We start from the raw sequence: 22,833 nt of genomic DNA, 5'->3' as shown, positions 1-22,833 counted from the left end.
CCATCTTTTAATCAAATGATGCTTCCTTACTTCCTTATCTTTATTGTGATTTTTCCCCCTACCTTATGTTTCCTCTCCCTTTTCAGCCAATCCGGGACCACCGTAGCTGAAATGCGAAAGAGGCAGCAGTCACAAAATGAAGGAACACCTGCCGTGTCTCAAGCACCTGGAAACCAGAGGCCCAACAACACGTGTTGCTTTTGTTGGTGCTGTTGTTGCAGCTGCTCCTGGTATGTCCTGTTATCTGTAAGATACCCTAGCGGAGTGCGGTCATAACGAGAGTGAACATCATGTCAGTTCTTAGGGTCATACGAACATCTCAATCTGCCTTCTTCCTTTAAAAGTAAAAATTGCTGGAGAACGTCATTGCTTTAATGCTAGCCTTTCCATATGCAAAAATGCATTTCCTCAGAATCTACACTTAAATTGATAGTAAAGAATGAAAAATTATCTTATATCATGTTTTGCCTCACCCATGTTTCTTTAAAGATATGGGTGAAAATAAGATTATGGTTGTATATTTATTTAACAATAAGCCATGTTCTCCAATGTTACAGAAGGTGCGAGAACATTGAGATACCATCTAGTAGTACTGGACGTATGTGCTTTAGTTTTACGCTATTTCATAGGGCGTTGCTCATTCAGTCCTAGAGTCAGAAAATTGAGTCAGTGTGGCAATCTCAGCCTCAGAGCCCTGACAAAGGCAGTACAAGAGGCGTCGCAGACTCGTGCTGACAGCTCTGAAGGCCAGGGGCTATGATGGGTATGAAGGCCAAGTCGGTTAATTAGAAACTCTGCACTCAGAGCCAGAGAATCTGCTTTCCATTGCGATTTTATCACTCACTGGCTCTGTGACATGAAAGTTGTAATCTCTGTCTTTTGGCTTCCTTGTTGGCAAAACGATGAAGAGTGACACAAGTTGAATCCCAAGGTCCCATCTAGTGCTAAATGTCCATGACTCAGGCACCTCAGAAAACCTGCTCCAGTTCCAAATTCTCAAAGGACCTTCAGATAAGAAAAGCAGTAAGACCCAGAGACCCAAGATATGTGCAGATGCGTTTTCTCAAGGAGATGTTAGACTAGTGGAACTTTCCCAAGAGCCATAGGTTTCAAGGTCCTCTAAGATCCAACTCACAAGGAGATCTGCTGGGTTAGCAGTGGCTTTCTAGAACACCCCCCTCTACCCCGCCACCCCCAGAACTATTTCAAGCCCTAGAGAAAGGACCAAATGCCTGTATGATCTCCACTAGTTCCCAGCATCCATTCGGGTTATTGTTACGATGTGGTGGCATGATGTTCTAGCATTGTGGCCAAAGTAGAAGGTGAGATGTGCCCGGTGCAGTGGTAAACGTGGTGTAGAACAAGCTCTGACCATCGAGAACACTTCATTTGCAGAAAACCATCAGATATTGTGATTCGGAGGATTTAAAGTAGGTTTTATAAATATCAAAATTGTCGCCCAGATGATGATTCTTTGTTAGGGAAAGTAAAAAATTATTCCTTTTATTTCATTCTTAAGCCTTGACTGTTTCAAATGGATGAAATAGAGTTCCAGAAGAGAGAAATATTTCAATAAAAACTTATTTTTTTTTCTGTATCACTCCTAAAGAGATCACCAACCTCTGGTCTTAACCCATGAAATGCAGTGGATTATGGCATGGTGCAAATGAGGCTTAATATGGTGGCTCTGAACTTGAACTGCCTGGGTTCAAAACTCATCCTCATCCATCACTATCTGCTTGACCTTCAGCACATTCCTTAATGTCCTCAGATTCCTCATCTGTCAAATGACAGTAGTAAGAATCCCTACCTCATAAGGTTTCTGTAAACATTAAATGAAATAAAGCACATACGAGCTGAGAACAGTGCCTGACACATTTAAGTATGCATTTAATAAGAGCTAGCTCACTGGGCTATTGAACACTTCATATTGGAAACATAAAATCGCTTTAAAGAGGAGTTGGTTTGAAATAATGTATGTTAAAAACATCAGCTTGTGGTTATAATACAAAAAATACATTGGAAAAGAAAGCAGATATTTTATTTAAATTCCATGTAAATATCTCAAATACACTGTTACACAGTGCTGAGAATTATACTACTTCTATTCTCATTTGCACCAGACCATGTTCCAATAATTAGTATATGATTTTTTATTTACCTGCAAAATTTAATTCTGAATTGCTTCAGGATTAAAACACCAAAACAGCCCTAGCTGGTTTGGCTCAGTGGATAGAGTGTCAGCCTTCGAACTGCAAGGTCCTGGGTTCTATTCCAGTCAGGAGCACATGCCCGGGTTGCGGGCTGGATCCCCAATAGGGGCCGTGATCAATAATTCTCTCTTATCATTGATGTTTCTATCTCTCTCTCTCCCTTCCTCTCTGAAATTAATAAAAACGCACACGCACACACACACAACAAACAAAAACACCAAAACAGATCAAGTACTGAAGATTCATTGCACTATATTCATTTGCTGTCAAACAGATATTTAGCAAGACTTGCTTTTACTAATTCTTAATGTGAACATTAAATAACAAAATATTCAACATGAATTTGTGAGCATAACATTGCCACAGAACATAGACTGTGGATGTAGAGCAGCTTTTGGAAACTGCATTAACTCTGTATACCTCTATGGTGACACATATGTGGATACATGCTGCATTGGGTGAGTTCTATTAGTTCTAGAGTATCATTGTCAAGAACTGTGTTTGTTAGCCATGAGCCATAGGCACCTGAGTGTAGGCCAGTGATGGCAAACCTTCTGAGCTCAGCGTGTCAGCATTTTGAAAAACCCTAACTTAACTCTGGTGACGTGTCACATATAGAAATTTTTTGATATTTGCAACCATAGTAAAACAAAGACTTATATTTTTGATATTTATTTTATATATTTAAATGCCATTTAATAAAGAAAAATCAACCAAAAAAATGAGTTCACGTGTCACCTCTGACTCATGTATCATAGGTTCGCCATCACTGGTGTAGGCTATAGGATGCACAATCTATACATTTATAAGTCTTCTATCTATATATATAAAAGCCTAAGCAACCGGAATGACCAAATGACCAGAACGACTGTTCAACCTGTCGCTATGATGCGCACTGACCTCCAGGGGGCAGATGCTCAATGCAGGAGCTCCCCCCGGTGGGCAGTGTGCTCCCACAGCCAACCTCCCTTGGCCCCTCCCCCCGCCCCGCTGGCCAGCCTCAATCATCCTGATCAGAATCTCCCACAGCTCCTTCCCTCCCACCCCTGCTGGCTGGCCCCAATCGGGAATCGGCAAGAGGCCCGATCAGCCCAATTGCTGGCCAGGCCAAGGGACCCCACCTGTGCACAAATTCATGCACCGGGCCTCTAGTATGTGATAAGCAAAGGTAATTTCTACAGTAAACAACTTGATGAAGAAAATGAAAGTTAAACTGTCTTGACCTATGGCTGTTATCTCATTGCAAATGAAAATGTCCTTTACACATGCATTTTCAAAAATTATTATTTTTTATACTTTGAGTTTAGGGGGGAAAAAAACTTGTAAAGGCTTATTAGAGTGAGAAGGAACAAGAAAGAAAGAAATGCTCTTCAAATTTTCCAGGCTAGGTCAAAGGAGCAGAACACACAGAAACACTAAAAAATGTAATTTAGGGACCAAAAAAAAGTTAGAAATCAAAATATGAGTAACTGTCATTTGTAAATAGAAGCAGTTGTCATGTAGCTGACTTTTCCTCCTTTTAAGGAAAGAGAGTGCTAGAAAAATAAATGTCTATATCTAGTAATAAATATAAATACCTCAACCTAGGCTCAGATGTTACGTTTGAAGCAATACAGCATTTCCCTCAAATTGCATTTCTCATTCATAGTTCATTGTCAACTCTTCTCCTATGTTTAAGGTTATCCCTTTCTTTATAAAATTATCACCACACTTTATTTGGGCGGGGGATATACACAGAGCAAGTGCATAACTGCTGAATATTTCCAGTTTCCTTCAAAACTATAAAAAATTGGGGTTTTGGTCACAGTGACTGATGAAGCTGATCTGCTCTCTGGCCCTGTCCAGGGCCACTTCCTTCGCCAGGTCGGCCTCTCTGTCTCCCTCTTCTCCTCACAGCCCTTGTTCGGGATGAGAAAAACAAGGGAGTGAGGTGTAGACCATTTCACCCGTGTTACATACATGGGTCATGGGAGCCTGAGTCTTGGCCATAAAATGAAGTCTCTACATTTGCAAATTCTATACGAGAGACCAAGGTTTTCCTGACCAGGAGAAGAGATAGTTTAGTCAGGACTTGTCTACAGGGTCAAGGTCACCATTGTCAAAACTCAATGTTCCTCTTACATCAGGATTCAAACAAAGTGACCCCCGCCTCTTCAGGTGGTTAATGTTTTTCCCCTTCTTCATGAGAAAGGAACCTTTGCAGGATGTGGGGGTCCTCATGAAACTGCCGTCTCTGGGACAGTGTGAGCTGTGAGGTCATTCAGACAGTTGCACATGGACACGTGTGAACGCACCTCGCAAATCAGAAACTGCTGTGCGCTCACAAAAAAAGGTGCCTCAAGGAGATGAAAGGTGGAGCTTTCAAAATGCATTTTGAGCTTAAAGCTCTTTTCCAAATTGTCCCCGGTCCTCTCCTAACATCAGAGGTTACATTAAAATAATCCAGACTATTCTTTTTTTTTTTTTTTTCAAATAAACTCTTTAGATGCTAATCCATCCCTGTTTTAATTCCTTGTGGCTCCTGGTGATGTCCTATCAAGCAAGACAGTGTCCATGTTTAGTCATAAAAAATTCAAATTCAAGAGATTTCAGCTATTCTCTCCCCCAAATGTCCCCACTGACTCTCATGCTGCTTCCTGGTGAGGAGAAAGTTCTGGGGGAGTGGGGGTGGGGAGACCCACCACTTGGCTGGCCACAGTCCCGGGCTCCCCCCTCGCAGTTTCCGAGGGAATTGTTCTGTCTGTAGCTATTTTACATATTAGACTTTGCTATGAGCTTTTGTTTGGAAGAAAAAATACCCTCGTTAAAAAAGCTGGAAAATGCTGTGTCTGCCTTCACAGAGAAGGAAACGGAAAGCTTGCCTCCTGTCCCGACTCCCAGCTGTGAGAGAAGTGGGACTGAAATGCAAGCTCCTGAATATCCATCCCTTGTTTTGTCCACTTGAAGATGACACTTCCAAACTTTTCATTTCCAGATTTGATCTGACCCATGCCCAAAGCTTCTTCCTTTACAAACTCTTCAAGGCTGGCATCAAACACAACTTTTCCAATCAAATTCACCATCGCATGTACTAATGTGCCTTTCCTATGCTATTTGGCCCAAATCAGAGCTCCTTCATTCTTCTCAGGAGAAATTGGTCACAGGCTGAGTTTAGTAAATTATCCCTGTGAAAGCTCAAGTCATCCCCCTTTGAACACATTGGTTCCCAGAGTTCCCAGACCATGGGTAGGCCTGACTCAGTAAATGTTAAACTCTTCATAAACATGCTTTTGGTTGTCCCTCTCTCCATTTATAACAATCACCGCAGCCTCTATAATTCAAATCTGCAAAAATAACGTCCTATTTTATCCTCTGACGCTGTCACATTTCAGCTCTCTGCCAATGGAAACACTACGATGCATGCTTTAAAAGCCAAAGGATATTTTTTGAAAGGAAAAACAAATCCACGTCTGCTCCATGGTAAAGAAACCGCCCTCTGGAAATAAATCTGCTCACACAGGCAAGATGAGTCATTTCATCCAAAGCACTAGTGAACAGAGTATCTTCCCATACCTGTACTCCTCAGAGACCCGATCCATTGCAGATCTGTAATAATAAAAGCATAATATGCTAATTAGACCGGATGTCCTTCTGGATGACCTTCTGGACAAAGCCAGGGCTGCGAGGGAAGCCCGGGTCCCAGGTGCCGGAGGGAAGCCAGTGCCGGCAGCCAGGGGAAGGAAGGCCTACTCTTGCACGAATTTTGTGCATTGGGCCTCTAGTAAGAACATAAGTTAGCTGCATAGGACTTCACAGCACTTGTAATCAGATCATCGTAAATGCCATTTACAAAAAATTCTACAGTTTTGAAACTCTATCTTGCATGGCATAGATAAATTTTCTTAAGTATATTAAGTATATTTTTTTATTGATTTTAGAGAGGAAGGGAGAGGGAGGGAGAGATAGAAATGTCAGTGATGTGAGAGACACATTGATTGGCTGCCTCCTGCACACCCCACACTGGGGATCAAGGCCACAACCTGGGCATATGCCTTGATCAGGACTTGAACAGTGACTTACTGGTTCAGAGGTCGACACTCAACCACTGACCCAGGCCAGCCATGCTAGATAAATTTTTTTAATAGCTTCTTTTTAAATTTTTATTTATTGATTATTAGAGAGAGAGCAAGGGAGACACACACGCGCGTGCACACACACACACACACACAGATTTGTTGTTCCACATTGGTTCCCAGAGTTCCCAGACCATGGATAGGCCCGAGTCAGTAAATGTTAAACTCTTCATAAACATGCTTTTGGTTTTCCCTCTCTCCATTTATGTATTCATTGGTTGATTCTTGTGTGTGCCCTACTGGGGATTGAATCTGCAACCTTGGCATATCAGGATGACACTCTAACCAAATGCGCTAACCCAGCCAGATCTCCTCAATAGCTTCTGTAACTTACACAATCAACGTTATTTCTAAACGCCATTTCGCCATTGCATAGATAAGTTTCCTTAATAGTTTCTATAACTCACACAATGACATCTACCAGAATGAACCCAGGTTTCCCAGGCCATGTACACAGAACCAAAAAGTGGACATTAGGACTATAGACCTTCTATATGTCATGAATTTGTCAATTCACTCATTACAATTTATTATTGCCTGGTACTGTTGTATTTCCTTAGATTTCATCAGATTCTCCCTGCTCTACAGAGATAGGTAACAGGTTCTCAATAAGTAATGGAATGTTGACATGAATGTTGGGGAGTACTCCCCAGGTCATTCTCTAGAAAAGCATAGTATTCAAGCTGCCTCTGCCAAGTCTGTGTTACATATGACCTGAGTGCTACCTATTAGGAAACTGCCAGAACTAGAAGAACTCCTTGACCGTTGCCATTAAGGCAACTGGTACTCTTGACTGTGTTTGCTGGAAATGCTTGTTTTTTCCTGAGTGTCATATTGCAGTGTTTAGATCAATAGAAAAAATAGATGTGAAGAAAACAAAATAATAGATTAAAATATTATACTTGGGTGTTATAGGTTTTATAAATATCACAGTATACATATGGCATAATATTTTCATATAAATGGGAGTGGAGAGATAACAGATTCAAGAAAATCTTAGGGTGTGCCATCAAGAATTTGCAATAGGTGAGAAAGAGGAGGAAAGCATAACTCCACATTGCTTGCTCAAGTGGCCAGTTGACAGTGATTCTATCAAATGGGAAAATGCTGGATGGAATAGGAGGTTGTTTAGCCTAAGGGGATGAGTTGGACTTGCTCTGTTGGAGGTACCCAAGAGTTAGTTGTGGAAATGAATTTGAAGCTCACCAGGCAAGTTTCGATTAGATGTAACCATCTGGAGCCATCGCTATGCAGTATACAAGGGAGGAGAGTGATGGCCCAGCATGGAGAGCTGGACTGAACCCTCAGGAATGGGCAGCATTTAAAGAGAGAACGGTGGAAGAGCTGCCAACACAGAACTCAGAGGAGAGGCAGTCAGAGAGGTACAAGCACAGCATCGGAGTCCAGTCTCACAAAGACGGGAAGGCCCAACGGGATGAGGACTGACAACATCTGGCCAAACGGGAAGTTAGCAGTGAACTCGGGGAGAATGAAGCTGCTCCTTAATATGTATAGGGAGGAAGAGTCTAGAGAGAAAAGCTGCCGACAGAGAAAATGAGTGTCCCCCCCTCAAAGGTCTGGGGACATGCTGACCTTTCAGGGTAAAAGTTCAACTTGGGGGGAAGCTGGGGTTCCCTTCTTGACTTAATCAAAGCAAATTATTCCATTTTTAAAACAGTAAGAAGTTCAGCCCTTCCAAATCCAGGCCAAATTTACTAGCTATCTGGACGGCATTTAAGAGTGTCCCCACAGCCTCTCTGAATCAATAATGATACAAAAGAGGAGGTTATGACATGGTGCTACTACCCCTACCCTATCTATAAGATGTCATGGTTGTACTATCTGATTGAAATGAGTACTAGCATTTTACTTGTGTCCCTCTCCTAAAACTCTTCATTATTTGTTTTAGGCCTAGCTTATACTCTTTCACGGTATAAGCCTGGTAGACCCATTAAAATGCCTGCTATTTTAGGACGTCCCTTAAGAGTTATTTATTTTCTTGTCAAAACGACAATAAAATCTACTTCTCTTGAATATGGAGTTGATTTTTTAATAATTACGCTTCATTGGGTTTGATAAATATTATAAGATCTGGTGCTGTAAAATCCATATTTATGTTTAAGCGATCCATATATTACTATATATTAAAGTATATCTCATTTCCAGGAACATGGGTTCCTAAGTAGAGAGCAAGTTTCTGCCATTGCTGATTTTTGTATGAAGCAATAGCCTTTTTAAGAAAAGCCTAATATGCAAATCAACCGAACGGCAGAACAACCAGTGGAACGACCAGTCACTATGACACTCACTGACCACCGGGGAGCACTCAATGCAGGAGCTGCCCCCAGCTCACAGGTCCCAGGCCAGCCAAGGTGGGTGCCAGGGGGGCCCCCCAATCACGCTGCTGGTCGCCCTACAGATCAGCCCTGATCACTGGCCATGCCTAAGGACCCTACCCATGCACGAATTTTGTGCACCAGGCCTCTAGTAGATTATATAAAAGTACAGAACCATTTTAATCAACCCATTTTCTAATAGTGGAATAATAATTCCATGTGATCCATCCTAAATAGATGTAGTCTTGCCATTTTATGAAGATGACACACAAATTTTAATAACACATCTTCCTCATATAAAGCCTATTTCCAGAGGCAGCATGGGGTAGGGAAGAAGGATGACACTGGCATTACACAGATGCATCCTTGTTTCATGAAATACACTGTGAAACCTCAACCTCTCTCAGCCTCAGTTTCTTTACCTGTAAAATGGGATTAATAACATATATACATCAGTTAGTTTGGGGTTCAGTACATTGTCAGGGCTCCAAAAAAGCCATAATGTATTGTTTCTAACCTCCTCAAAAGTCTTAGGCTGAAAGGAAATTAGCAGACTTTGTAGGATTTGACCACTGTATGCTTAGCATATTCTATTTATGCTAGAGGCCCGGTGAATGAAATTCGTGCACTCAGGGTGGAGGGTCTTTCAACCCAGTCTGCACCCTCTCACAGTCCAGGAGCCTTGGGGGATGTAGGGCCTAAGCCGTCAGTTGGACATCCTTAGCGCTGCAGTGGAGGCAGGAGAGGCTCCTGCCACCTCCGCTGCACTTGCCAGCCATGAGCCCGGCTTCTGACTGACCACCAGGGGGCAGCTCCTGCGTTGAGTGTCTGACCCCTGGTGGTCAGTGCACATCATAGCAACTGGTCGTTCCACCATTTGGTTGATTTGCATATTAGCCTTTTATTATATAGGATGATGCCAGTGAATGTAACAGAACCTGTTTCTGCATTCTGTACTCCTGGTCCTTTGTCCCCAACTCTCAGGTCAACAAGCACAGGTATCACTCAGCATCCTCCAAGCAGGCACCACATAGCCCCAGGATCCCCAGAGCATTGTAAGGTCATTAGATACTGGGGCCTTTCCCAGGACCATTGCCCTCAAGCCCACACATATTCACACTCACAGTAACTAGAAAATACCAGGAGAGGAACGAATGGCTGGATGGAGAAGTGACCCTTGCACCTGTCAGATTTTTTTCCTGAGTATCAGCCACTACAGTCCTAACGTTTTCATTCTGGTTCTTATGCTAGGGACACATGTTAACTAAAACCAGAAGCTTGAGCTCCAACTTCACGGATGCCTTTAAAGACTTGGATGAGCACATGCCATTTTAGTAAAAGTGTCTACTAACTAAATAGAAGTCCCTCTGGCCTTTTCACATCCAAGATATTTGCTTTCCCACAAAAGCATCCTCTAACTTAATTATGACTTACAGGGAAAATTACAGTGCGTTAAAGGAAGAGCTCAAAATAGAATTTCAATCAACCTGAGAACTGAAATAGATTCTGATGATTGGTGTATGTTATATAAAGTGTATCTAAATATCAGTCCTGTAATTCTCTTAATTTTAAGGGGAAAAAACACCTTAACTGCAGTTGGCATCAAATCAATGTGTCGATGAACCTGAAATACACAGCTTGGGGTTTAAAGTAAAAAAAAATTGTTATCAATAGAAAAAGGGAATTTTTGAAACCCATCTTTTCAAACAGAAGCATGTATAAAAGGAAATTCGTAGCAAAGAGAGAGTATGAGAAAATGAAGAGAATTCTTCTTCGTTTCTATGCATAAAAAACCAAAGATTAACATTTACATACATCCCTGCCCCTGTGGTTTAGTGGTTGACTATCAACTTATGAACCAAAAAGTCAGGTTTGATTCCTGCTTAGGGCACATGCTTGGTTTCAGGCTTGATCCTCAGTGCGGGGTAGGGGAAGTGACGGAGGGCGGGGGTGGGGGCAGGAGACAACCAATCAAAGATTCTCTCTCATCATTGATGTTTCTCTCTTCTCCCTTCCTCTCTGAAATCAATAAAAAAATATATATTTTTTAAAAAACAACATTTATATACAGCCTGGAGAGCCAGCCAGAGAAAGAAATACCATATGAGTTCACTCATATGTGGAATCTAATGAACAAGACAAGCAAAACAGAAACAGATTTATAGATACAGAGAACAGACTGACAGCTGAGAGAGGGGACTGGGTGGTGGTGGGTGAAAAGGGTGAAGGGACAACAGTATGGCGATTACCAGAGGGAACGGGGGGTGGGGGAGGTAGAAGCGGGTAAAGGGGGATCAATGGTGATGGAAGGAGACTTGACTTGGGGTTATGAACACACAATACAATATACAGATGATATATGCACGTGAAACCTATATAATTTTATTAACCAATGTCACCCCAATGCATTCAATAAAAAAGTAAAGCAAACAAACAAACAAAAACATTTACATACAACCCAAACTGGAACTGAAATTGCTTTTCAAAAACATTTTAAATAAAACAAATACTTTCTGCCTGTGGGTAGTTAACCTTTTCGAATTAATTTGCTCCAAGAATGTATGACCTAAGATACATGTTACCCAGCAAGAGACATTAGAATTCAAGATAATTTATTATTGGAACAAATAAGTACAATGTTAATAGGATTATGCCTGCCTTTAAAAAAAACCTGAAGTATTACTTCTAAATCAAATGATTTGGGGCCAGGGAGTATCCAGAACATTCTCTAAACACCAAAAAGGAAAATGGATGTTATTATGCACACCTCTGAAGATTAAATTTGTCTCCTTCGAGTTTGATAATTTCACTCTCAGAAAAATTGAATGACTTTTTTCAAATGCTTTAAAACATATAATTATCAAAACTCCACACACAAAAGAATAGATTTCCCCCCCCCCCAAATAAGGGTAATTACTCCCAGAAATTTTTTCAATTTTATTCTGATTTAAGTAAAACATATTTATAAGGGCAACACAGCCATCTAGTGGACAGATTTTTCAATAGCAGATTATTTAATTTTGAGAGAGGTTCAAGTTTATGACACAAAAGCTTAAGCCAATTGAAATACTTGTTTTATGACACATGATACATGTTATAAAAAGTAGGTGGAGTATTTACAGGGGCGATATTTTTTTTAGACATGTGTTGTATTATATTTCCATACAAGTTTCTAACCACCATTCTCATCCCCACATACAGTACTCCATTCAAAAAACAAGTCTTACCAAAATGTATGAATGAAAGAGAAGAGGTTCAAGTCAGAGGCCTGACTCTACCTGTGTTTTGAGATGTCTGAAATTATGGGTGGTGTATGTTTCTTGCCCTGCTGGTGCCTTTTTTCTGCCTTGTGTGGCATCTTCTAAGCCATGCATCAATGCTGTTCTCTTGCCTTCTCCCTTCTCCCCAAAGGATCTCTGCTGATGGGAGCAAGTTGTACTTCCTGGGAGACTCTTTGCAGTAGCAATGCCTAGTCTTCAGTCATAAGAAGCATCACCTCTTCTCTTTGTCTTCCAGGCTTTGCCGTCTAAACCTTCTCTAACAGCCCTAGCTGGTTTGGCTCAGTGGATAGAGCATTGGCTTGTGGACTAAAGGGTTCTGGGTTTGATTCCCATCAAGGGCATATGCCCTGGTTGTGGGCTTGATCCCCAGTGTTGGATGTGCAGGAGGCAGCCAATTAATAATTCTCTCTCATCATTGATGTGTCTAGCTCTCTCTCTCTCTCCCTTCCTCTCTGAAATCAATAAAAACATATTTTTAAAAAACACACAAACAAAACTTCTCTCCAATATCTGTTGTACAGTAGGTCCTCTGGCAATAACTCCTATAGACTGATGGCTGTGGGGAGACGCTGATAGAGGGGGCATTTGCCCTTAATACACTGGTTTGTGACAGGTTTAACCTTCCCAAACATTTCAGAGCAATCAATTTTTGTATATAACCAAAAAGGTGACATTCCATAGTTAATGTTTTCTATAAAGAGAAGCAGCATTGCATAGCGAAAATAAGCATGAGACAAAGAAGTCAGAAGGCACGCATGCCAATGGTAACACTGACATGTGTTGGTGTGGGCATTGCTGGTATGAACGTCAACCTTGGGGACTGTTTCCTATTAAATAAAATGGGAATGATTAATAACAAATCCCTGCCTACCTTACAGGACTGTTATGAGAAAGAAGTAGCAAGGCAATGTATGAGGAAGTGTTGTATAATAATGGCAAGGTGTCAGTCTTTATTTCCTCAGGTTGAGGTAAAAAGGTCTTTGGAGGAAAAAAAGTTCTTTGGTAAAATTGGAATTATCATTTTAATATGCAACCAGTTGGCCCTCCCATTCAATTGAGCATGTGTAATAATTTGCCTTTTTGTCACAGTTTTTAATCTTTACTTTGTAGCCTCGTGCAGTAGGGCACTACCATTGTCCGCGTTAGAAATGAGGAAAATAAAGCATGAAAAGCCAAAATCATCTTAAAGGAGGTTTGGTCTATATTTGGAGTTTCCTCCTTGTGGCCTTGGCCCATGACATAACTACACCTCACTGCCTATTCTAATGTATTGCTTCCACCATGAAACATCTGATCTCTCCGTTTTGTCCTACATTTATAACATTTCTCTCTTTTTTTTGTAACTTCCAGCCTTCACACATTTTCCCCCCTCTATGTGGAACTCCCTTTGTCCAAGTCTCCATCCAGCAAATGCCCATTCGTTGTTCAATCCAGTTTAATCATTACCTCCTCTAGAAAGCCTTTCTCAGTTCTCTCATGCAGAATTGTAGATACTGCGCCTGTGTCTGCAAAACACCCTGTGCAAACCTCCCTCTTAGCTCTCCGTGCAATGCCCCGTGATGCTTACTCACCTGCTAGAGCTCCTCGATTTCACAGCCTGTCTTACTGATCTTTCTTTATTGAGTTGAGAGAGGGAAAGAAGCATCCGTATGTTGTCCCACTTATTTGTGTATTCATTGCTTGCTTCTTTTATGTGCCCGAACTAGAGATGGAACCCTCAACCTTGGTGTATCAGGATGATGCTCTAATTAACTGATCTACTCGGCCATGGCCTCAGGGATCTTGAATTTCCAACCCAGGCAATGTTGCATAAACCAGGTGTCTCAGGCGTGTTTATAAATTGTTGTCAACCACTAAACAAAGCTGTGGTATTATTTCACCGTGATATTTTGATTGAGGAAAATGCAACATTTCAAGGATAACCTACCGATTCTCTTTCAGAAGCTGAAGGGTGTTGACCCCGCTTTTGCACTGGGAAATTTGAGGCAGAAGCTGTTAAATAAAAAAGGAAACACTGAAATAATGATGTGAGCATACTAGAATATATGCCTTAACAATGACAGGGGTTCCTTCTTGAACCTTCATGTCATAGTGCATTAAATTTAGCCATCTTATTGATCTCTCAGTTGAGTTTTTGTACAAACATGTAGCTTTGCGCTCAGCCACTATCCCAGAGTTACCATGGCTACTGCACTGTCTTCACTTATTTGCCCATTTCAACGGTTCTCTCTAAGAACCAGGTGTTTTCTCTTACAAAAGTGAACTGTCTTCCAAAATAGGCCCCGCACGTATCCATGATGACAAATCAGTAGGTAAATGCTATAATGGGCAGCCAGCGATGTTTTCCTCACCCCACTCTCCGAGCTCCCTGAAAACAAACCAAAAAGTCCATCCGTGCACAAAGAAGGCATTAAATCCTGATTTTCAGTAACATACCAACTGTATTTCTCCCATCTCAGAGTCACCATCCTCCAAAATGTCTAATGGGATTATAAGTGCTTATTGGTGCAAATTTAGCCTAGGTTATTGGCATCCTCTTCCTTAAATATTTAAGCTTGATCAAGACTCCCACTGTGAGCATTGTATATGCATTCTGTTCTATTTATAGCTTTAGTTGTTTAAAACGTAGAAAGGTTCGTTCGTTTAAAATGTTACAAACACTGTAAAAGTAAAAAGTTTCCACATGACTCCTCATTATTGTTAAACTTGATGTTTTTCTTTTAGAGCTTTTCTCAAGCACATACAACATGTATATGTTGATCTAAAGCAACTTTATCTTAACAAAACCCACTGTATTACTTAGAGCAAGACTAAATGAAATTGGGGACAGACATTAGTCATTCCCAAGACATAAATGGCAGTCTAGTAGCAACTTTCCTATCATTTTCTCCATTTCTTTTTATCTTAAAATGGCATTATCAGTGGTTCTTGACAAATAAAACTTTGAAACTGATTTTTTAAGAATTGGTTGATTAACAGGACACTTGTCAGTTTCTCTCTACAGGACTATTTTGTGTCCAATATTATGTCAAGAAATGGAGCAAACAGTGGACAGTTAAGCACTTATTAAATGTCTATATTAAGTCACTTTAATACATATGTGAGTCCATATTTTACCATCTGTAAGAAATGAAAGATATAAACACAACCCAATATTTCATAATGATCACTCTAATATGGTGGCATTTGGGATGTTTGTAAATATCACAGAAACAGATAGGAGAGCCAGAATTCATGTTCAGAAACTTGTCAATCATGCGTGTGGATTCCAGATTTAATATTCCACAGCAGACACCATAGAGAAAAAAATTATTTTAAGATGTTGTATAAAATGGAGAATTCTTGCATTTGTGTGTCACACTGCACTTGTGTGAAAATGTAACAAAAATAATTTTAAATGTATTATTTAATCAACAGAAGCAAACTTTTTTTTCCTATACTTTTTATAGGACCTCACGATGTGTGTGTATACACACACATATATAAGCTCAGTAAAGCTTGGCAGAATGAGCATTCATTTCCTATTTAAATATGATCGTTCTAGAATAGCGGTTCTCAACCTGTGGGTTGTGACCCCTCTGGGGGTCAAAAGACCCTTTCACAGGGGTCGCCTAAGACCATCAGAAAACACATAAAACTACAAATCGTTTTTGTGATTAATCACTATGCTTTAATCATGTTCAATTTGTAACAATGAAAATACATCCTGTATATCAGACATTTATATTACAATTCATAACAGTAGCAAAATTACAGTTATGAAGTAGCAACGAAAATAATTTTATGGTTGGGGGTCACCACAACATGAGGAACTGTATTAAAGGGTCGCGGCATTAGGAAGGTTGAGAACCACTGTTCTAGAATGTATCAAAAATTTTCATATTTTATACATTTGGCATCATTAATTTCTCTCTTGCTTAAATTCTGCCCGTTGCTCCATTCTCTCCACCCTCACCCCTGCACCTGATAATGAAAGGAGGAATTCATGAGACATTTTCTCTGCTTCCCTTGCCAAATGCCAAACTTTACAGATTAAGAGTAACTACTTGCTGGAAGCTTTCTCCCACTACACTCCTTCTTTCCACCACAACCATATGGAGTGACCCTTTTCTTCATTCACATAGTGAGTAGTGTGTTGTGTCAGTGCCTGTCAGGGAGCATGGTTCATAATAGTTACTCAATAAAATCAGCAAGGTCATTTGCCAGAATCAGGTTCAAATTCCAACCATACCCATAGTTAGTGTCTGACTTTGGGCCCATGTAACACACAGCTCTGTGATTCACTGCTCATCTATAAAATGGGGATGATAAGAGATAAAAGGACAGTGCCTGGCATATAACAGGCACCGGAAAATCACAGTTCCCGTATCTTCTTGTTGGAATAATGAACGAATGGATAAAAGAAAGATGCTGTCGGAACTTCTTTTCCCACCTGACAGGCTCCTGTGAAGCTCCTCAGCTTCTACATAAAGGGATCCGTTTGCTAAGCCAGTAGCTTAACTTTTCCAAGTCATCCTCCCCACCTGCTTCTTAGCATCTGCCCAAAATCTCCCTCATTATGTCTAGTCTGCATCTAGAACCTTGGATCTTCCACCTTAAGGGGCTACTCAGTTACAGTGAGCCTGAATCAGACCATTCTCAGTCTTGTTGTGAACTACTGTGCATGGGATTGCCCTGGCTCCTGTAATCCTATAGAATTCCTAAATTTATGTCCAGAGACACAGAGATTCCTCTCATCCAATGCTCTCCTATTCAGAACCTCTGGAGGCATCAGAAATTGATTAACTAGGGTGAAAGGGCAAAAACAGAGTCAAATATAAATCCAGTAGTTCCAACTTGAGTGGATGGAGGAAGGATGGTATCCATGGGGGAAAATCTATCAAAGCATATAATCATGTAGGTATCTCAGGGATTTTAAGTAATTTAAATTATGTAAGGATGAAGTCAGAATGTATAATGGTATCCGTTTTTGAGTTCTGGTTTATTTTATAATTTGATTAAATAATTATTCTCTTTCCCTTAGTTGAAAGGGGCTTACCCATCATTTAAAAATGGCATTGCTCTTTTTGTACACTAAATATTCTCACATCGTTGAAAGTAAAATTCTTCTGTGGAATGTTTTCTTGCAAATTTTTTCTTTTCTTTCAATAATTGGTTTTCCCTAGACAAAATAAAGTGTTATGCTACATTACAGCCTCACTGTTAGGAATGAAGAGAGAGCAGAAACTGCAGAAAGACCCACGCTTACCACCAAAATGGAGAGTATCCAGGTCCTAGAGGAAGGGTGAGTGACTCACATTATAATTGTTTCTTGTATTCAGATACTGATTACCTTGACTCAGTACTTAAGTATCAGCTCTTGCTTCCTGTTACTCCTCAAAATGGTTTGGTGAAATAAATTTACAAGCTGGGAGATCTTGGTGATTGCAATTGCTTTTCATTTACTTTTCTATTAGCTATGTTAAGCTATCAGCTAAAATATTGCCCGACTTTTCTCTTTCGAAAATAATGATTGTTCCATGAGTTAGCTCCCCAAATTGCCCTATTTCCTGACTTCTCTTTTCTGATAATATTTCCTGAAGTTGTTCTCTTTATGTGGGAACAATGTAAAACACACACACACAAAAGGCATGGAATTATCTAAGTCTGTCAGGAAGGGCACCCAGCTGGCATCCAGCCCCATGTCCTTCAGAACAGACTCTATCCAAGTATTTTATCCAAAATGAGAAGTTGAATGCAGAACTGAATCTATAGAATTAAATCAAAACACGAGTAGAATATTTGTGGAATTATAGTGCTTTCTTTTTCTACTTATGAGAAGGTTTTAATGTTGCTGCTTCATAGTAATTTTTCTTCTTTTGAACTTCTTAAATGAATGAGGAAGTTCAGACAGTTTTGAATATCAAAAATCTGTTTAAAATACTTGCTCAAAAAGGTATGTATACCTTCTTTGACTAAGTTGGAAACTTATTAAATAGACCAATGAATGAGAAAGCAAGATCAATCCTATATAATAAAAGGCTAATATGCAAATCGACTGAATGGAGGAATGACTGGTCACTATGACGTGCACTGACCACCAGGGGGCAGATGCTCAATGAAGGAGCTGTCCCCTGGTGATCAGTGCGCTCCCATAGGGGGAGTGCTGCTCAGCCAGAAGCCGGGCTTACGGCTGGCGAGCACAGTGGTGGTGGCGGGAGCCTCTCCTGCCTCCACAGCAGCGCTAAGGATGTCAGACTGCTGGCTTAGACCCGCTCCCCATGGGCTTTCAGACATCCCCCGAGGGCTCCCGGCCTGCGAGAGGACACAGGCTGGGCTAAGGGACCCCCTGAGTGCATGAATTTCATGCACCAGGCCTCTACTTTAACCATAAGAATCTCTAGTTCATTCTTTTACTTCTTAGATGTATTATAAGCAAAGGGAGAAATAACTGGTGGTTTCTCCAGGGAAGTAGTCACTGAAAACCTGAATGTAGATTTCTAAAAAGTCCTCATTGTCATTGTAAGGGCCCTGGGCTCTGTCACTGTGATATCTCCATTCATGGGTAACAATGCATTTATAATACAAGGTGGGCAAAAGTAGGTTTACAGTTGTGAGTATGTAATTACTAGAGGCCTGGTGCATGAAATTCATGCATGGGGGAGGGAGGTCCCTCAGCCCAGCCTGTACCCTCTCGCAATCTGGGACCCCTCGGGGGGGGGGGGGGTCGGGCTGAAACCGACAATCAGACATTCCTCTCACAATCCGGGACCACTGGCTCCTAACTGCTCACCTGCCTGCCTCCTGATCACCCCTAACCACTTTCCATGCCTGCCTGATTGCTCCTAACCATTCGCCTGCCTGCCTGATTGCCCTTAACCACTCTATTTGCCTGCCTGATCACCCCTAACCACTTTCCTGCCTGCCTGATCACCCCTAACCACCTCTGCCTCGGTCCCCACCACCATAGCTTCATCTGGAAGGACGTCTGGAAGGTCGTTCGGCTGTCTGGCCTAATTAGCATATTATGCTTTTATTATTATAGATTGCATTACTTTCCACAGGAACAACTGTAAACCTACTTTTGACCCAACCTGTATTTAATAGAATCATTATTAAAGTTTCGGAAAATATGTGACAAGTGCACACAATGTATTTTAGATCAAGTGATAAATGAAAAAAAAACTGCTAGAAATGAAAAGAGAAACTGTGTCTTGTGGCTTCAAAATGAAAATCTACATCAGATGCAAATGAAAAATTCAGTTTACCCTTCAAACAATGAATGTAGAGACTGTTTCTACCAACGTGCAATATACAGGATGTCCCAAAAATGTGTATACACACTTTAACAGCTGTTAACTCAATTGATACTTCTTTCTTTTCAGCCAGACTAAGCTTTAAACAAAATAAATTTATCCTAAAATGCTATTGGAAGTTCGAAAACACAGTTGAAGTACAGACACTACCTTGATAATTATTCAAAGTGTGTATACATTTTAATAGCTGATAGCTCACTTAATTTTCACTCCTTTTCAGGTTTAACTGATTTGAAATAATGCATTAAGCCAAACTTTAAACAAAGAAAATGTATCCACTAGACTTTTTATGGGGATACATAAAAGATAGTTTACTGTACAAAACCAGCAACCGTTGACAAATACTGAAAGAAATGATTCTTGATGTTTGCAATTCCATTGCTTCGAGTTATCAGCAGTGCCTGCACCAGAGCAGTCATCCATTTGAAAACAGGCATTGACAAAAAAAGTCATTCATTCCGGTAGATTCTTTTAAATTTTGAAAATGAACTGTGTTAATAAATACAGACTTTATGATCATTCAAAGTGTGACACCCTATAATAAGGTTTGAACAGTTCCAGTCTCCATTAGGAATCCGCTGTGACCACGTGCATAGTATGTATAGCCACTTGCTATTTGAACACTAGGTTCCCTGACATGCGGCTTGCCTCACACTCATTTTTGTCAAGACCCATTAGGCCTGATGGCTGATTTGCCAGAGAATACCGAACTGAACTGAGTGACAATGACCACTAGATGGCAGCAATTGAATAGCATTTCTATTTGCTCCTCCTCAGCGCCGCCCCCCCCCCCCCCCCCCCAAACCTTGGTCAAAGTCACCTTTGATTATGGGCCCATTCTCTCTCTCTCTGCAGCCAAAACCCCACTACAGATGAAGTCTTGTCCTGGTCTCAAAATTTTGACAAGATGATGAAGGCCCCGGCAGGAAGAAATCTTTTCCGAGAGTTCCTCCGAACAGAATACAGTGAAGAGAACCTACTTTTCTGGCTTGCCTGTGAAGACTTAAAGAAAGAGCAAAACAAAAAAGTCATTGAAGAAAAGGCCAGAATGATATATGACGATTACATTTCGATACTATCACCAAAAGAGGTAAACAACTGGAAAATATTGATCTGAGTTTCCTAAGACCAAGGGTGAACCTACAGGCACTTCTGTCCAAGTCGGGTAACAGGTAACGCATGGGGTGTGGGTGGATGAGGAGGCTTCCCTGGGGAGAAAATAGGGAGTCCATTGTGAGGATCCCCCTGCGTGTGTGCTTGAAGGCTAGACTTCCCCACTACGCTTTGATCATTTGTCTCTGGCTGACTCTGTGGTAGTCTCATTGCTTCTCAGAACTAACACTAGGAAGCCTGTTGAAAATACGATTTGCTGTGACTTGAACTAAAGTGGAAAAGAGTTCGCTTTGGGCAGTGTTTCTCAAAGTGTGATCCCCGCATCACCTGTGTGACAATCACCGGGAGCATTTGTTTGAAAAGCAAATTCTTAAGGTCTACCCAGGACTTCTGAATCTGACACGTTTGAAATAGCCAGGAGCCTGCACTTTTAACAAGTTTTCCACCTAAAGATGAGTTTGGGAACCTCTGGGAGAGGGCCTCAAACACACACACAAACAGCCACGTTTGTTGATGCTTATGATACATTTTTTACGGAACTGAAGAATGAGCCCTATGATCCATTAAAATCTTGAGCAGAGATGGGATTAGTTTACTTATTCTAGTTTTGCTGTTATTGAAAGTACACGCTATTTTTCCCATTGCCACAATGTACCTAATAAATTAGGAGCATTTCAAGCAAACAAATTAACACCTTTCCATTAACTTTATAAAAATTAGTTTGCTCCTGAGAAATGTCCCTGCTGTTTGAGTTCAGAGCTGTTGGGGAGGGAGGGCTGAGTGGTCTGTCTCTGGTGCTGAGCTCCAGAGGTACTTTCCAGCATCTGAACTCAGAGGTTCCTAGAATGCCTTGTCTTCTGCACACCACCCTCGTAAGCCACTGTGGTTTTTGCCTGAGCATTTAAATGTCCTGACCTCGTACTTTTCTGCTCCCAGAGTTTAGCCTCTAACACTTGATGGGGCCCCAGCTGCCTTACACTCTTACCTTGAAATCTATAAAATGGATTAATGTCTACTTTAGCAATCTCTACGGTTGAAAGTCTATATAAACTACTTCACCTCTAATGAGGTATACCTAAGTAATTCACTTTTTTATTAGATTATAAGTGTCATTGATATTCCAGAGTACGCCAATCGTATTATCTCTTAAAGATGAGAAACCTTGAACTGCATACAAAAAGACTGTTTTGTTTTTTTATTTTCTGTATTAACATTAGAAAGGTATTCATAGCAACAAGGTAGGGAGAATTTTTTGTGTAGCCTCGATACATTTATTCCAGGTGCCTTTGTATTTCTAACACCATTATAATTCTGCATCCTAAAAATACATTCTTCAGGCTTCTGGTCTATCAAAAACCTTAGCATTTAACTAATACTGCTTGGATTTTATTAGCACATTAACTTTTTTTCTCATTTTTAATTTAATATTTTATTGCATGGCAATTATATCAAATAATTAAAGTGTGCCCAGAAACATGCTTCTCTTGCCCATAATCCTATCTAATAATAGACAAACATGGTAATTAACCATACCTCTGACACGCTTCCCATTGGCTAATCAGGGTGATATGCAAATTAACTGCCAACCAAGATGGCGGACGGCAGCCAGACAGCTGAAGTGAACAGGAGTCTTGCTTGCTCCAGTGATGGAGGAAGCCAAGGTTCCCTGCCTGCCGCTGCCAGTCTCTGAGCTGCACTCTAAGAAACAATGTTGCAATTATAGAAGCTAAACAAACCCCAGAAACCTGCTTTCAGCCAGCCGGGCCTCAGAGCTGGAGCTGCAACAGTGTTTCAATTATAGAAGCCAAACAAACCCAGATACCTGCTTTCAGCAGCCGAGGTCTCAGAGCTGGAGCCGAGACTCAGAGCTAAAGCTGGCTCTCAGCTCCAGTGACAGCCATAGAAGGTAAATAAATCCCAGAATAAAAAAAAATAAATAAATAAAAAAAGGAGAGGTTGGGAGCTTCAGTCACCTACCAGCCTGAAAACAGCCCTCAGCCCCTCACCCAGACTGGCCAGGCACCCCAGTGGGGACCCCCACCCTGAAGGGGGTGACCAGCTGCAAACAGCCATCATCTCCTCATCCAGGCTGGCCAGGCACCCAAGCGGGACCCCCACCCTGATCTGGGACACCCTTCAGAGCAAACCAGCCGGTCCCCACCTGTGCACCAGGCCTCTATCCTTTATAGTAAAAGGGTAATATGCAAACTGACCCTAATAGCAAAAGGACTGGGAATGACTGGTCACTATGACATACACTGACCACCAGGGGGCAGATGCTCAATGCAGGAGCTGCCCTCTGGTGGTCAGGGCGCTCTCACATGGGAGGAGCTCTGCTCAGCCACAAGCCAGGCTGATGGCTGCCAGTACAGCGGTGGTGGTGGGAGCCCCTCCTGCCTTCTCAGCAGTGCTAAGGATGTCTGACTGCAGTTTAGGCCTGCTCCCTGCTGGCAAGTGGACATCCCCTGAGGGCTGCCAGGCTG

The 22,833-nt window shown here is 41.2% G+C and overlaps 1 protein-coding gene across 4 annotated transcripts in view; it reads left to right on the top strand.

Annotated features, from left to right (window-relative positions):
- Positions 1-22,833, top strand: part of RGS17 (regulator of G protein signaling 17) — an 84,000-nt gene that overhangs the window by 47,927 nt on the left and 13,240 nt on the right. For 2 of the 4 annotated variants that reach the window (XM_081093894.1, XM_081093892.1), the window contains 3 exons: positions 87-230; positions 17,137-17,226; positions 20,093-20,327. In XM_081093894.1, coding sequence (XP_080950020.1) covers positions 112-230; positions 17,137-17,226; positions 20,093-20,327 — 444 coding nt within the window. In that variant the 5' untranslated portion in view covers positions 87-111. The remainder of the gene's footprint in view (positions 1-86; positions 231-17,136; positions 17,227-20,092; positions 20,328-22,833) is intronic. The other 2 variants (XM_081093895.1, XM_081093893.1) reach the window with 1 other exon arrangement.

This window comes from Myotis nattereri, assembly GCF_964212035.1.
Source record: "Myotis nattereri genome assembly, chromosome: 6".
NCBI classification, from domain to species: domain Eukaryota; kingdom Metazoa; phylum Chordata; class Mammalia; order Chiroptera; family Vespertilionidae; genus Myotis; species Myotis nattereri.
The sequence above is the reverse complement of the archived record's forward strand: the minus strand, read 5'-3'. Positions and strand labels throughout refer to the sequence as shown.